At 33.5% G+C, this 15,432-nt stretch overlaps 2 protein-coding genes across 2 annotated transcripts; both read right to left on the bottom strand.

The window, feature by feature from the left end:
- Positions 1–1,965: 1,965 nt before the first annotated feature.
- LOC108474486 (uncharacterized) lies at positions 1,966–7,845 on the bottom strand. Its single transcript, XM_017776427.2, has 10 exons — positions 7,550–7,845; positions 7,033–7,249; positions 6,171–6,296; positions 5,932–6,093; positions 4,919–5,048; positions 4,433–4,474; positions 3,651–3,959; positions 3,497–3,539; positions 2,726–2,803; positions 1,966–2,190 (listed from the first exon to the last, which is right to left on the bottom strand). The coding sequence occupies exons 1-10, from the start codon at positions 7,621–7,623 to the stop codon at positions 2,124–2,126; spliced, it is 1,248 nt and encodes a 415-aa protein (XP_017631916.1). The 5' UTR covers positions 7,624–7,845; the 3' UTR covers positions 1,966–2,123.
- Positions 7,846–10,677: 2,832 nt separating this feature from the next.
- Positions 10,678–13,391, bottom strand: LOC108476159 (serine/arginine-rich splicing factor SC35-like). The gene is made up of 8 exons (XM_017778277.2): positions 13,132–13,391; positions 12,937–13,015; positions 12,771–12,850; positions 12,570–12,636; positions 12,093–12,152; positions 11,395–11,598; positions 11,121–11,307; positions 10,678–10,982 (listed from the first exon to the last, which is right to left on the bottom strand). The coding sequence occupies exons 1-7, from the start codon at positions 13,205–13,207 to the stop codon at positions 11,136–11,138; spliced, it is 738 nt and encodes a 245-aa protein (XP_017633766.1). The 5' UTR covers positions 13,208–13,391; the 3' UTR covers positions 10,678–10,982; positions 11,121–11,135.
- Positions 13,392–15,432: the final 2,041 nt, after the last annotated feature.

The raw sequence follows: 15,432 nt of genomic DNA, 5'->3' as shown, positions 1-15,432 counted from the left end.
AATGGCATATTATGCGACAGGTCGTATTAAGGATAAACTCCTCTCACTCAATCTCCCAAGACTCTCTCAAGATCACGTGGATACCCTTGATGAATCTTTCTCTGAAAGTGAGGTAAGACAAGCTATTTTTCAAACTGGTCCTCTTAAGTCCTTAGGAATTGATGGAAATCCAACAATCTTCTATCAAGCTTTCTAAGATATTGTCGGCCATCTTACCACTAAGGCCACATTTCTGCGCTCGGGACATTTGCTAAAGGAACTTAACAAGATGATTATTGCACTCATACTAAAAGCATTTGGACTTTCGTACCATTAACCTTTACAGTGTAGCTTAGAAGATACACTTCAAAAGTGTACAAACTTAAAAGAAGTCTTAAATGATCTTGACTTCCCTTTTTAAAATGCTATCATACAAAGAAGGTTAATAACTAACGACATCTTGTTGGTTAGGGAACTCCTGAACACCATTAAAGCAAAGAAAACAGGTACAGATTATTTGGTGGCATTGAAAATTAATATGAGCAAGATATATGATAGAATTAGTTAGAATTTCATTTCAGGCAATCCTTGAGCTGGCGAGCTTCGGACAAAACTGGTTACCTAAATATGTTACCATTGTGTAATTATAAACAATTACACCCAAATCCAATTAATAGGTGACTTTCTAAATACTACTTACGTGTCAAATCTTTTTATTGTGTTAATTAAACAATTTTACCCTTACATAGTGTTATGTATCAAATTGTAGTTGAAGCAACATGACACATCACTTCTTATTTAACGGTGATTTCAATAAATAGAATAAAACTTTAGATATTAATATCTTTAAAGCATATGTACCACATTGAAAGATTTGCTATCAATTCGAGCCATTATCCCTTACAAAAAATGTTATATAAGATGGATATACAAAAATGTCATAATCTCGGGGATTATTTAATTTATCAAAATTGCATATCTCACCAGCTTCTGCCCTGTTGATTATTCTCAATGCATATTTCTCCGGGTTTTTGGGAAATGGAGATTTATGAAAATTCTAAGAAGGTTAGTCTTTGAAAACGAAAAATTAAATTGCTTGAGATTGACCCCCCTTTGTATTATTGTCTATACCCCCAAACATTTTTATATGAAGAAATCAAAGTCATCTTAAGCTCAAATTGTGCTTGCCATTCGTGGTCTCGTATTCAACTTTTGAATATCTATTCCATATTCAGATATTTCATGGAATCATAGAGCAACATCTAAGGCAACCAAAATGATTGTATTTTGCTTATATTTATGCAGTAAAGTCTACGTAACAAACCCCCTACAAGTAAGAAATTTTGAGCCATGGGAAGAACATAAGATAAAGCAAACATGTTTTCAGTTTTCAAATGAGAAGTTTAAGGACCCATATATGTTTCTTGCTTTTGGTATGCCACTACACTTTGCTAGAAAACCATGATGATTTCTTCATCTTTGGTTAGTCAACTTTTTGTTATGCTGGAAATAACAATTATATCAGCACCACTGTTAATTATCAGGCAAACTTTTGGCCATATGGTGAAAATTTTTTAAGAACCCTACCGGCCAATTTTCCGATGGGCATCTTATGCCAGAATTTATTGGTAAAGGACTTCAATGAAAAGGGCTCCTTTTTCCTAGATCAACTTCGATGTAAGACTACTTATTCTCAAAGAAAAGGGTTACCTTCAATTGCACCATACTACCTGGTAACCATAAATTTGTTGACGGGGCGAACTTTGTTTTGACCAGATCTGGTGTTTTGGCTGAAACTCGTCAAGGATTTCTATATTATGTTTGTTTGTTCATTAGCTCGTTCATCTGTGGTTCAAGTCATTTCAGATAACACACCCTCGGTCATACATGGTGATTTTAGTCATATTCTAGCAGTTCATTTTACACTACTTATATTCTAGCAGTTACCTCCCTCCCTCCCTCCCTTTTACCAAACAAAATAAGAAATGCAAACAAGAACAGTATAATAACTTTATAATGTTAGATTTGAAAGGAAGAAAACAATATGGAGCTTACTGTATAAAACCGACTTAGGATGCCAATTTCACACATCAAATTTTACAGTCTGTACAACATCCTCAACAACAGCAGTAACTCCCATGCTCTCAATTTGTAGCAGATGCAACCTCCGTAACTTCATCATATGTGCCAGTTGACTCATTAAAGGAATACCTATATAGGAGATACAGAGGGATAAGATTCTAAGCAGCAAATGCTTGCAACATTTATCCAGATAATTTGGAATAGCTCAAGCCTTAATGCTTGAAACACTCCCTCACACGGACATATCTTAAGCACAGCCTTTAAAAATCAAGCTGTATAAGTAACAGATAAAATCCCAAACAGCAGGTTCTATCAACTCTGTGGCTAGACAACAAAAATCAAGAATCCACACAAATAAATATGAATAGTCAAAATCTTACAATAAAGCATTAGACATCCCCCCAACCCAAAAAAAAAAAAAACATTACATCTAGAAAGATGAAAATGGTGGGTTCATGGATCTTTGATTCAGGTCTTTAAATTTACTTTCAGTGTTCAGGCTATTGACATGAGCAAGGACTCACAAGGTCCTCTAAACAAAATCATAAACTTATAAGCATCCACTATATAAACTGATCTAAGGAGTTAGAACTTTGAATGAACCAGCACAGATGCATTCAAGTGCTAATAATCAGAGTCCAAAAAGGGATGCATAAGTTATTACCATTGCCCTGATGCTGCTGTGCAGTATAGTCCTGTAGATGGATCATAATAACACCCCAGAGTGCTACTGTAGTAGTACCTGAATGAAAAGATTATTGTAAGATCAGTCAACCCTCTCTATACTAGTCTTATTTGTCTGCTAAAAATTTGGAGGTTACAGAAAAGTGATTGTTATCCATTTATAAACATTTGAGATTTAAATCATATTCAAGTCTATTTAATTTTCAAATTAAAATTTTATAATATATTAATAATATTAATTAGTGAAATTTAAATCAAATCTTTAATAAAATTCACAAATGTAATTTCATTTATTAAAGATCATTTAATATAATATAATAAATAGATTTTTTTATGTAAAATTTGAACATTTTATTGAAATAATATCTTAATTAAAATTTATGATTTTTATTTCACTTAGGAATAAAACTAATTTTACTAAAATTAGAGACATGAAGCTATTATAGAAATTTAATTTAGTAAAGAGTGTACTTCATAGTTTACGGTTGTTGTTATTGATGAAAAGTTTTATGAAGGATACAAATAAAACATAAAATTAGGTTCTACAACAAATTTGGCTGTTATAATGAAATGTTATTATAGAAGGTTGCCAAACACCAATATACATACATGCATATATACTTGGAAACAGTTCTCTCTTCAAAATCCACTGCCTCATTAGTCACAATTAACTCCAAGAACTGAAAATCCTAAACAGAAGTAAGTGTGTGTGTGTGTGTGTGTGGAGGTAGGTAAGGATAAAAGAGGGTACCCTGAAGATTCATCATAGATGTAATCATTTAGCACATCTCCAGCTGAAAATCAAGAAAACGGGAAAATTAGATCTGTAGGTCAAGTAGCAAATGTACTCTAATTTCATCCAAAACACTAACATTCACAACCAAAATAACAGTGACAATACATACTCTCAGAAAATGTGTTCACAGCATTTGATGATGATTGAATGAATGCATTAGAATTAGCCTCAGATGACTGCTTAAGATTTTCATCATCCTCATCATCTGCAAACATATCATAACCATCAGCAGCATCGCCTGAAACTTCTGCAGCAGTTAGACTTGAAGTACCCACAGCTGGGTCAGGGAGTACGGAAGCAGTTCCAGGATTATTAATATCAGTGAGCATGTCACTTCCCAAGTTGGGATCAGAATTTTCCAGCACAACATTTGCAGATTTGCTCTTTCCCCTGGCTAGAGCTAACTTCTCATATCCCTCTGAAAAAATATATATATATCGAGAGCATGGTTAATAAAGGTTATTCGATATATACACCTGCCCTTACAAAATCACATGTCAATATTAGCATAATGGAGAGAGATGCAAAAAGCAGACCCAATTATGCCCATTTCTAATCCTAAATGGAATGTAACGATGTAGGGGTCCATATGTAAACATGGTATCTATTTGGATAAGCTCGAATGACCCCTTCTCATAATGAGAAAGTATATAACCCTATTCAAATCTGGTCCGATATGGAATGAACTCAAAATCGTGGAATTGAGTTGATCATCAGATTATAGATTATAAGTTCATAGCCCCAGCCCATTCCCATTTTGAGCTTAACAGATTTACTAATTCTTTGATTCCAGTTAGTAAAGGGGTGCCTTGAACTAAGAAATGGAATTCTCTTCAGAAACAATCAATATGAATAAAACAATACACACACACACTAAAACATTGCACCTACCTGCCTCACGCTGGAAAACCTCCTGCTTCTCATGGTACACATCTGCAGAACAAAATTTAAACCAATAAGCATATACTAGGGCCAAAGAAATATACCTAAACCTTCACCTACTTTTGTAATTATCACAAGCAGGAAAATATCAGCAAAAGCAGATTTTCTTCATTGGAGTAAACGGCAATTGGTGGCCAACAAAGCCATAAATCTCAACTAAGTTAAGACTCATATAAACAAGTATAGATATGCTCACAAAATCCTTCCCAATTGAAGTGACCACAACCATTAGCAAGCACCAATAATCTTAAAGGTCAAGGTGACATTTAAGGCTAGAAACATTTCAATGACACTTTGCCTCAAAGTGTGCAACAGCTTTAAATATATTGGTAGTCATTTTTTTGGGTTATAGAAGGTAGTGGCATAAAGCTAGAATATTCAAGGTAACTTCTCAACCCTAGTGAACTAGAAGCACAAGAAAGTAACAAACTTAACTGTAGTCACCATTCTCCATCAACTTCATGGCATCCTCAGTTAGCTGGTCAAATACACGCTTTGTCTCAGCTGACATTTTCTCCTTTCTGTTATTTGAAGGTCCTTTCAACCCTCTCAAAGCTTGCAAAACCTGTCAAAAGGTAAATTAAAAGTAGCTTCAAACTTTCCCCTTGTAACTGTTTATTTACCTAATAAAGAAATGGATTTAACATCAGCACATAAGGATAGAGCTTAGAACTGAAAATAACAAGTGCAAAAAAACATTGTATCTAACATTCTAATACAGCCGAGAACAATGTGTTCAAAGGGCCAAGGCATATGCAACACGCTGAGACCCCTACATCGCTTAAGGCACAAGCAGCAAAAATTCTTAGGTTAGACTATATTACCTTTTTTATTATTTATGAAGACTAGATAATGGGTATTTTTTCTTTTTACCTCTTAAATAAAAGCTAATAATTTCTTTTTTTAAAGGTAGAAACCCAAGTTGCATTTTATTTAGGTGTGCCTTTTTGGGGCATTAAATTTCAGAAAAAAAATCCCTCGCCTCATTTGGAGGCTCTTTGAGGCGAACTGGTACATGAGCTGTGCCTTAGCAATTAGGCTCTTGCCCTGACAACATCACTTGTGACTTTGACCTAAAAAAGAAAAACTATCTAGAAGAAATAATCTGTACTGTTTGGCAGCTTTGTGTAATCCATGCCTGGGTGAGCAATGATCATTTTTACAAAAAGAAAAACTAACCTCGAGCTGACTCCCCTCAAAAGAGTAAACATGGATGTTGAAATAATCATTATGGTAAATATATATATATATACACATAACAGATAAGATCCATATGCCTGTAACAATATGATAATCTACTACAACACCATGTATTCAATATTCATTTCATTTATAATGTATTCATAACATGAAAACTAAAGCAACATGCAAATTTTAAACAAATATGTAAGACAATTATCATGTAAGATTACCGTTTCTCTCAGAAACAAAGAAAAAAAAAAGATTACCGTTTCTCCAGGCTCAAGCACATTGGCAATACGTCTCTTTATTATCCCAATGTCTTGGGCAGAAAGATCCTGTGCAACATCTTCATTATCTTCACCATTTTTTGTAGCAAATGCTTTTCCTGTATATTGTACATCAGCTTCAACACTATCAAGCCACGCATCCTACAATAAATCCAAGGGGCTGTCAATAGAAGTGCTGATATTCTATAGAGAAACTCCAGGTCAATGCAACGCTTTACCTTGATTCCATTGTTATTGACATATTCAACAAAGTTTCCATCTGCATCAAAGTATCCTTCTTCTCTTTCTTTGTCTAGATTGAAAGGCTCTATTTGAATTCCATCGTCGATGAAGTTCTCATTATCCTACCAAAAGAAATTCCCATCATTGCCTATCTTTTCCCCTGAACCAATAAATGAGGAATCTGGCAGTCATCTTGACTGCAGAAAGGCTGCCAGTTCAGGAAAGAAGCATCCTAAAGTTATAAACTCACTCAATAACAGAATCAGAACTGCTGTATCAAAGCGCAGAGTGGCACTGAAGATTGTAAAAGCCAACAACACACCAAAACTCCAGCAAAATGAAATGATAAACTGCATTTTTGCATTAGATATGAAATAAAACTACCTATGTTCTCTTCCATTACATGGTTGGCTATTTTGGATAGGCTAAGCACACTTTGCATGGATCAGCGTATAAGCCAAGCCATTTTGAGTTTAATTATATTTGGCTGCAATCCCTTATTGTCATTATAAATGGCAGATTCGTTTTGAATCTTCAAATTTTTGGAATAAATTTTCAATTATCCAAAAAGAAAAAAATGAAACACCCTTTTAGAATTTATTAGTGCGGACACATTAGGTAGAAAAGAAACTATAGTACCTAATTGGCAGAAGGACCAATCATAAAACTGGATGAGAATGCAAAGAAGCATCTATTTGGAAGCTAAAAAGTATAAGATATGTGCACATCATCTGCTTCTTGAGTTTAGACATTTAGTGTAAATTAGCATTAATTCACAAAAGACTGACTGCAGAATTAACATCATACTGTCAAGTCATACATAGAAGCTAAGACAGACTAACAGCATGGGAAATTAACCTCATATGCAACTTCAGCTAAGGTGATATCATTAAGCATTCCACGTCCATCTTCGGTGAATAATTCAGTAGTAATTTGATTGCGGCGCTTGGAACGCTCCTTAGCAGCGAGACGGGGATCTTGCAAGTTACGAGAACCGTCTTCAACATCAACTCGGTTCACTGCTTCTTCTCCAGGCTTTACCTTCTTTCCCTTGGGAAACCTAATCCTCTTCTGCCTGCAAATAAAAAAATGATTTAACTCTAAAATTAAAACAATAGACATAATTCTTGAAAAAGAACAGAATTGTATTTGATCCTAACTTTCTCAAAAGGAGATGAATTTACGAAACCATCAAGACTTAACTTTTCCAAAGTAAATATAAATATATATATAGAGAGAGAGAGAGAGAAATAGCAGGCATAAAAGAGAAAAAAAAATTATAGAATTAAGGAGCTGAAACAATTGCATCAATACTTTGAGATATAAAATATATTCGTTTTAAAGGTAAAAGAGAGAGGGCGAAGCAGAAACGTACGCGGGAGGTTTGTTGGAATCGTCATCATCGAAGAAGGGGCGCTTGAGATGAGAGCTCGGTGGTTTTTCTTCCATCTTTGCAAATTCTGAGCTCCTACCTTCCAACTGAAAATGAAAATTTTGATTTCTAATGAGAAATGTGTCAACAATAGCAATGGAAATCTAGACACAAGAGGAAGAGACGTTGAAGAGTAATGAAATGTGGAGTGGAACGGATCAAGCCTTTGTGGTCTAGCCCAATTAAAGGCTCAAGGTTGCTTAGTTCAAGAAATCTCCTAGTGGAAGGTTTCAAAATGACATTATTAAAAATAGTATATCAAGATTTTATTATCACTTTCTTTTCTTTAGGGAATATTACTTTTATATCAAATTTAATTTCCAATTTTATCATTTTATCCTTAAATTATACATTTATCTCCTTAATTAATATATGCAATGTAATTCTTTTAAAAGTTTATTTCTTTAATTAATATTAGATTATGACACAATAAGAGAAAACATAAGTGAAAATATATTTATAAAATATTTGATACGAAAATTAATTGAGATTTTGGTCCACATGGTTATATTAAAATTTAAAGGTAACAATGTGTAGTAGGGTTAAACCTAATATAATCTCATATGATAACAACAATTTTATTTATTATTAATTTAGGAAAAATAAATTTTGTTGATTGTATTGCATTTTGTCAATTATATAATTATTATAAGATTTTTCATTTTTTATACAATAATGATCCTGACAAACAATTCTTGGCGATCTTTTTGTATGTTTATAATTTTCACTCTCAATATATTCGATTTGGTGAAATATTCTCTTCAATAATTTTCACAGAGACTTTAATTATGATTAAAGACAATTTTAACAAGATAAACTCTTAAATAATTTTACATTCAATGCACAAGAGAACAAACATGTGAGACTTTATTCATAATTAAAGACAATTTAACAAGAGAAACTCCTAAATAATTTTATATTCAATGAAAAAGACAACAAATAAAAACTCATATTCCAATCAAACGAATAAGGTAATCTAAATTCCCTAGTTTTTTTATAAAAATTTGCTGTTCTTTCCTCACCCAAGGTTTGTGCTTGATGATTTATAGCAAATTTCTTGCTTATTGGATATATCCAATTCCCAAGGTATTTATCGGTGCTTACTATTAGCCCTTGCAATGGTATGGACTCCCCGGTTTCAGGCGGGCATATTGGCAATGGTGAGATAAGATTATTGGGTTGTGGTGCCTATCTCGGTTTTTTTGTTTAATTGTTTTCTGAACTCCAGCATTATGAATTGCTTTTGCTTTGCAATGTTTTCATCCCTTCTCTTCCATTAGAACAAAGAAAGTGGTTATTTGTCCATTTCCGGACTCTAGTCATGGTCTACCTTCATATATGTATCATTATCATTTGGCCAAGGGCCAAAATAAGGCTATATGATTTTTAATATGCACAAGCAAATGCTGGATGGAAATCAGGTTAGTGTCAGATCCGAAAGCATCCAGCAATGCAGCAGAGCAAGTTCCACCTCACAATCACCAGGAAGAAACATCTGATGGGCGAAAATTTACTCATCCACTGAAATCTAATTTGTCTTCAATTCCGTCCCCTCACAGAAAATGTCTGCAATTTCATTCAATGACAAACAAAAATTCATGCACACCAACATAACACAAAGTATAAGTTCAAGCCAGAACCCTCAGCTAAAACAGGGCAACCACAAGTTAAAATTCAAAACTACTTAAGCACTTAATACTGTGGAAGTCTAACTCAATGCCATGCCAAGAGCAAATTAAGTAGTCAGGAGTCGCAATATTGCTAGGCCATCGAAAAATTTCTCAGAAACGACAAGGGAGATCCAAGAAAGTAAAACACAGATCAGAGCAATCAAAATTTTCATTGGAATATATGTAGATGATACATGCAACAGATACCAGCAGTGATCAAAGTAAACAACATAGCGTGAGGTATCAGAACAAAACTGCAATGGCATCCAGTCTATTCATCTTTCAACATGCTTAGCCACTAAGGTATGCATGCCTAAAATTATCGGTTCTTTCATTCTTTAAGCATCTAAAGCAAACTCAGAGCACAAGAACGAACTTGTAGTCATATGAGTAAAATTTGAAGTTAGAATGAATAGTGATCGGTTCTAGATAAGAAGGAAATCACTATAATAGCAAAGTAACTTCAAACAGGGAAAGATAATAAAATTTGACCAAACATGTGATAAGGGGGCAGCATATCATATCCATTTAAACACCGAGGTATTAAAACTGACACGATCCTGCAGGAAGTGCAGCAACAGCCCGCTACAAGCAAACAAGGTGGAAAGCTAGGCAACAGCTAAAACCATTTTCAACATGATCCAACAAGGCAGCAACAGTCTGGTACAGGTTATTAATTTGTACTCAGTGGTTATCTCACAGCAATGTGTATCATACAACATAATTGGCACAGCAACCACTTCCCAGCTACAATCACGGTCAAAGTTGCTACAACTCAAAACATTAAGGAAGAGGGAGTGGTTAACATGATTAATGGAATACAACAATCAAACAATTAAATAGGAACAAGTTATTTTGTTCAATTAATGCAACTATAAGATTTAAACCAGACATTACATTTTTATTTTTAGCAACCACATCAGGTCTAATGCCAGAGAGCTCATCAAACACGGCATTCCACAGGTCAAAAAATCATCTTGGGTCCTTTAATATCATCACAGCAACTAAACCTCAGAGCCAATATTTAGAAATCAGAAGACCCAAGGATAATCAAATGCAAAAATCAGGAACGAGAATGGTCCAAAGCTTTCTGGAAACCAAGACATGACTATAGCTCTTACCAATCACCATATCTTTTCAGTTAAAAAATAGTTAACAAACAGTCCCTGCAACCAGCATACTGCTATAACCCAGCATCACAATCACGACCATTCATCTATAGATAAAAACAGCACGAACAGCAACATCAACATCAACATCATGTCCATTTGCCCAACTCACTCTTTCCCCGAACATTGCTATAAAAGCAAACAGGCGATTGGATATGAATCAGCATTTTTAGAAAATAAAAATAAAAAATAAAAGAATTTTAAAAACCATTGCATAATGGAGACCCATCAGTTAATCAGAGAAACAAATACCACAAAAAACCAGAGCAAAATATAACATCTAAAGATAGGAGCAAAGTAAGATGACAGACTTGCGTCACAGAATCTTTGATGAGTACTGAAACATCAAGCTACAAACTACACAACTTAACTAATTGAGACAAAAGGTTCAGGCAGTCAATAAAACAACAAAAAACCCAGTCCTACCAACACTAGAAAACAAATGATATTTGAATGTCCTCAACATTAACAAAATAGCAACAGGAACCATGCTAAGTCAAGTCTCCAGGAATTCCAATGTCATCAGCAAGATCATTCCTACAAAATACAAACACAAATCAGAGAGTCAAAAGTCAAAATCAATGGTTGTATGAAGAAATTTACCCAAAAAATAAAGATTGAAAAGCAAACAAAAAAAAGACAAATGAGAGTAAATGAGATGGGGGAAAAACTCACATTGATCTATGAGTTTCAAGAAGATGGGCTCCGTGAATCAGCAGGGCGGCGCTGCGGTGAAACACTCCGAGGACTTGGAGACCGTCCATCACGGCTCCGTCTACTAGGACTTTCACCCCTAGGGGGAGATGTCTTACGTGGGGAAGGACTCTTCTGAGGACTAGGGCTACGCCGAGCAGGAGAAGCACTGAAATACGGAAGTATCAGAATGAGGTAACTAAAGAATGGGAGGAAAATAGAAGAAACTGAACACCATGAATTGCAAAGCATAAACCTCATTGATCGACTTCTACTTCGCCTATCATCATCATAACGACCTCTTCCTCGGCCTTTAGAATGGACAGGACTAGCACTACGGCTCCTGCTTCGACGCCGAGAATCTCTGTCTTTCCCACGATATCGATCACGTTCATATCTGTCATAACTTCTACTTCGACTTCTTCTATAATCCCTATCTTTATAATGGTCATCCCGGTGCCTGAATATATCAAATGCAGCAAACATCACATGTCCACAAAACCATAAAAAGATAAAATCAACCCATATAGTTTTGACCTTAAACAAGCTTAAAAGGCATCACATATCCAACCAAGGCAGTACTGGAGTTAAAGTTACTCTGACAAATCAAATAGGATAAAGAAATCTAATATCGAATTGTCAAGAAATAAATAACCGATAAACCACAATTACTGCATTCAGATACTCATGTGGGAACAGGCAGATAACCATCGACTTATCTTAAAAGTACTACTGCATAGCACCATCATCTTCATGCCACTATTAATCTCATGTGCTTCCGTTGGTAAGGAAAGGAAAAAGCATACGTGAAAAATCCATATGGTTATCCCTTCATTTATATCTCTTGCAATTTATTCAGAAAAGTAGGCACAAGAAGAAAATGCTACCTATCAAGCAAAATGAGTGCAAACAAAAGTCGTCGAAGAGGAAAAAGAATGCACATAACAACTTTACCTTCTGCGAGGACTGCGGCTTCTTGACCTTGGAAATGATTCAATAATCCTTCCTTTCTGACTGCAAGGGAAATCAGTGAAATACATGAAACTCACTACACAATTAAAGACCTAAAGATAAAATACTAGGGATATGAAAATACTGCAAGGATAACGAGATATCCACACAAAAGAAATTAAATAAAAAAAAGCCAGATATAGCCGCAAATTATAAATCAGCATGCCAAACAAGCCTTTCAAACTTCCATTGTAGATACTAATTTGTTGATCACCAATACAAATTACTTAAGCGGACATTTTCCCTGTTAAAGCAAAACAATAAGGCGTTTCCCTTTGTAAAATACCTTCTTAGACGAGCCAAATTGACATTTTTATCAAATAATTTCTTACACTGCATACATCCTCTCTATCATTATACTTAAAATATGTTCCAGCGAAAGAAGAAATATATATGAATGACAACTAGCACACAACTTACATTCTCTCTGCATTAGGCCCATATTTTGCAAACTGAACAGTTATCTCCCGACCATCAACAACTCTCCCTAAAAGAAGAGTAAATGTCATAATATATCAAATGAGTTACCTACGTAATTGATACAACACCGCATTTAATACATATAAAAGAGCTAACATAAGAGACAGACAGACAGAGAGTAAACGAGTAAAAGAAATGTACCATCGAGCCTATCTACAGCTTTCTGAGCCTCATCGGCATACTTGTAGCGCACAAATGCAAAGCCTCGAGAATCACCAGTCCTACCATCAAGCGAACAAAAATATTATTCTATAAATTCACAGCAACCAAAAAGAACGAAAAAGAAAGAGAACAGGAGAAAAAGAACCTTCGATCTTTGGGAATGAAGATGTCGACGACCTTCCCGTACTTGTCGAAGAGCGGAAACAAATCATCAGCAGTCGTGCCTAAACAAATTCGAACCAAATTAAAGGTTTTAGTCACAGTATAAATAAACCGCCAGCAGTCGTGCCTAAATAAATTGAAACGAAAGGACGAGAGACTGGGAGAGAAAGAAGCTTACGGAAGGTAATGTTGAGGACGAGAAGGGAGTAGGTGTCGGTGATGTCGGGCGGGCCTGACCTTCCGAAGTGAGACATTATCGCGATTGAGAGGAAAAAAGAGATGAAGAGTGGAGAGAAAAGAAAGTTTAGGGTTAGGGTTTGCTTGCGGAAGCTAAAATCAAGAGGCGAAGAGAAAGAGGATAATGATATAACGTTGTGGGTATTATAGACTTTTGCGCTGTGAACAACGCTCTTGCTGTAAATAATTACAATTATACGACCTACTTTCTAATTTATGCTTTGATTTGTAGGTTAAATTCTGAATCCACCCTTTATGATGCTCGAAATTAGACTTTAGCCCATAGATTTTAATTGTCCCATTATTTTCCCCACTTTAACTAATCATGTTAACATGAAAATTTATCTCGTTGAATAAATGTTTTAAGAAAATCTACATCTTCATTTTAACTAGTTAAAACACCTTAGATATTTTGAATAATTCATAAGATTATAAAAAATTAAATTATGCCGAACTAAAGTGTATATATTAATTTATATCAAAATAAACTTGAAATTACCATTACTCCATGTATTTCAATTTAGTCCATTTTTCTCTCTCAAGCTTGTGAGTCTTTGGATAGACTAATTTCTAATGTATATGCGTGCATGTGATTTTAAATAATTAATTCTTAATTAATTTTTAAATAACGTTCTATTAATTAAGGTTATCTATCATTAGTAATGATAGTCAATTTTAGTTTTAAATACTATACAAAGTTGAAAATATATAAGAAAATAAACTAGCAATGAAACATTCAACAATTTTCATAATAATTCATGATAGATAAGAAAAATTTATAATTAAAATAATGTTCGATAAAAATTATATATATATTACAAATAAAATTATACATAAAATATATATAGATTCATTAGAAAAAACATACATAATGATATACATAAAATATCCATAAGAGTGTACATAAAAATACATATGACAATATACAAATAATGTTAGTAAATAAGACATTATAATATACATAGGGTTATGCATAAATGTATAAAAAAAGATACATAAATATATGCATAAAATAATTTTGCCTCAAGACATTCATAAAAATATACATAAAATTATCATGTTTATTATCCTATTTGGAAAAACTGTTACTGCTCATTCCATGTCTTGTTATAACAAAATTGTTTCTCTGCTCAAGTTATCGAATTGGGTTGTGAATGGATTTTGTTTGTGCCGAGTTAAATCCACTTGAGTGTGATATATTTGACAAAACACTAAGCATGTTTGAACTAGGATTTTAAAGGTTTTTAATCAAATTGCTTGAGGTGATTGGATAAACATGAAAGTTTTATTAGCTGTAGATGATAAAAATATTGTTTTAGTGATAAATATCATGTTTATTCAATGGAGTTTTGTAGGACTTTTCATCTCTTTAACTAGTCATATTAAGAAGTTTAAAGTAATGACAATGTTTATCTTTTGAGAGAGTTTTGGTGTCGTTAAAAGACTAATTTATGATGATTTTTAGTTGATAAATACTCAGGATCATTAATGGGATAATTTCATTTTTTTAAACTTGGGTGAGTGATTTGTGACAATTGGGATCAAGATTGGAGTTGCAATTGCTTATTTATATTAGGGTGAATTGAGCTTAAGTCAAGACTCTGCAGATATAAAATCCTTGTGTTTGAATTGCGTTAACAAATAACGTTTGTGTTGGTTATTTTCTGCTCTTATTTTTTACATTATATGCTTTTGTTCTAATTGTTGATTTATCGTATTTATAGGCTAATTATTTTTCAGCTTTGAAACTAAAAAAATTTTAAAAGTAATATAGTACATTCATAGATAACACTTATCTTTTAACTCGTATCAAAGACAAAATAAGAAAAGCAATAAATATCACAATTTTTTTACAACTAAACCCCTATAACATCCATCTTTTTAACGCTTAAGTAATTTAATACATCAATCCTTTTTTTACGTTCGTTATACCAAATGAGGCGTAAGGGCTTATAGTGTTATAAAGATGAAGGTGAAGATTGGGGGTGATATTGGTTTGGTTTAGTCGAGCTTCAAGGATTTTTTGAGCTAGCTATTTTAATTCGGTTTGGCTTGATTCAATTCTCAGTTTTTCATAATAATTTTTTATTTTAAATTTTTAGTCTTATTTTGACAAAATAAATTTTGTTTTGTAACTTTTAGATATTATTTGACAAAAATTTAAATTATTATTTATAAATATTTTTAAAAATAATGATTTTAAAAGTTTTAAATTATTTTACTATTTTAAATATAAAATATT

This window comes from Gossypium arboreum, chromosome 3, assembly GCF_025698485.1.
Source record: "Gossypium arboreum isolate Shixiya-1 chromosome 3, ASM2569848v2, whole genome shotgun sequence".
Classification (NCBI taxonomy): domain Eukaryota; kingdom Viridiplantae; phylum Streptophyta; class Magnoliopsida; order Malvales; family Malvaceae; genus Gossypium; species Gossypium arboreum.
This window is presented reverse-complemented; position numbering and strand designations above follow the sequence as displayed.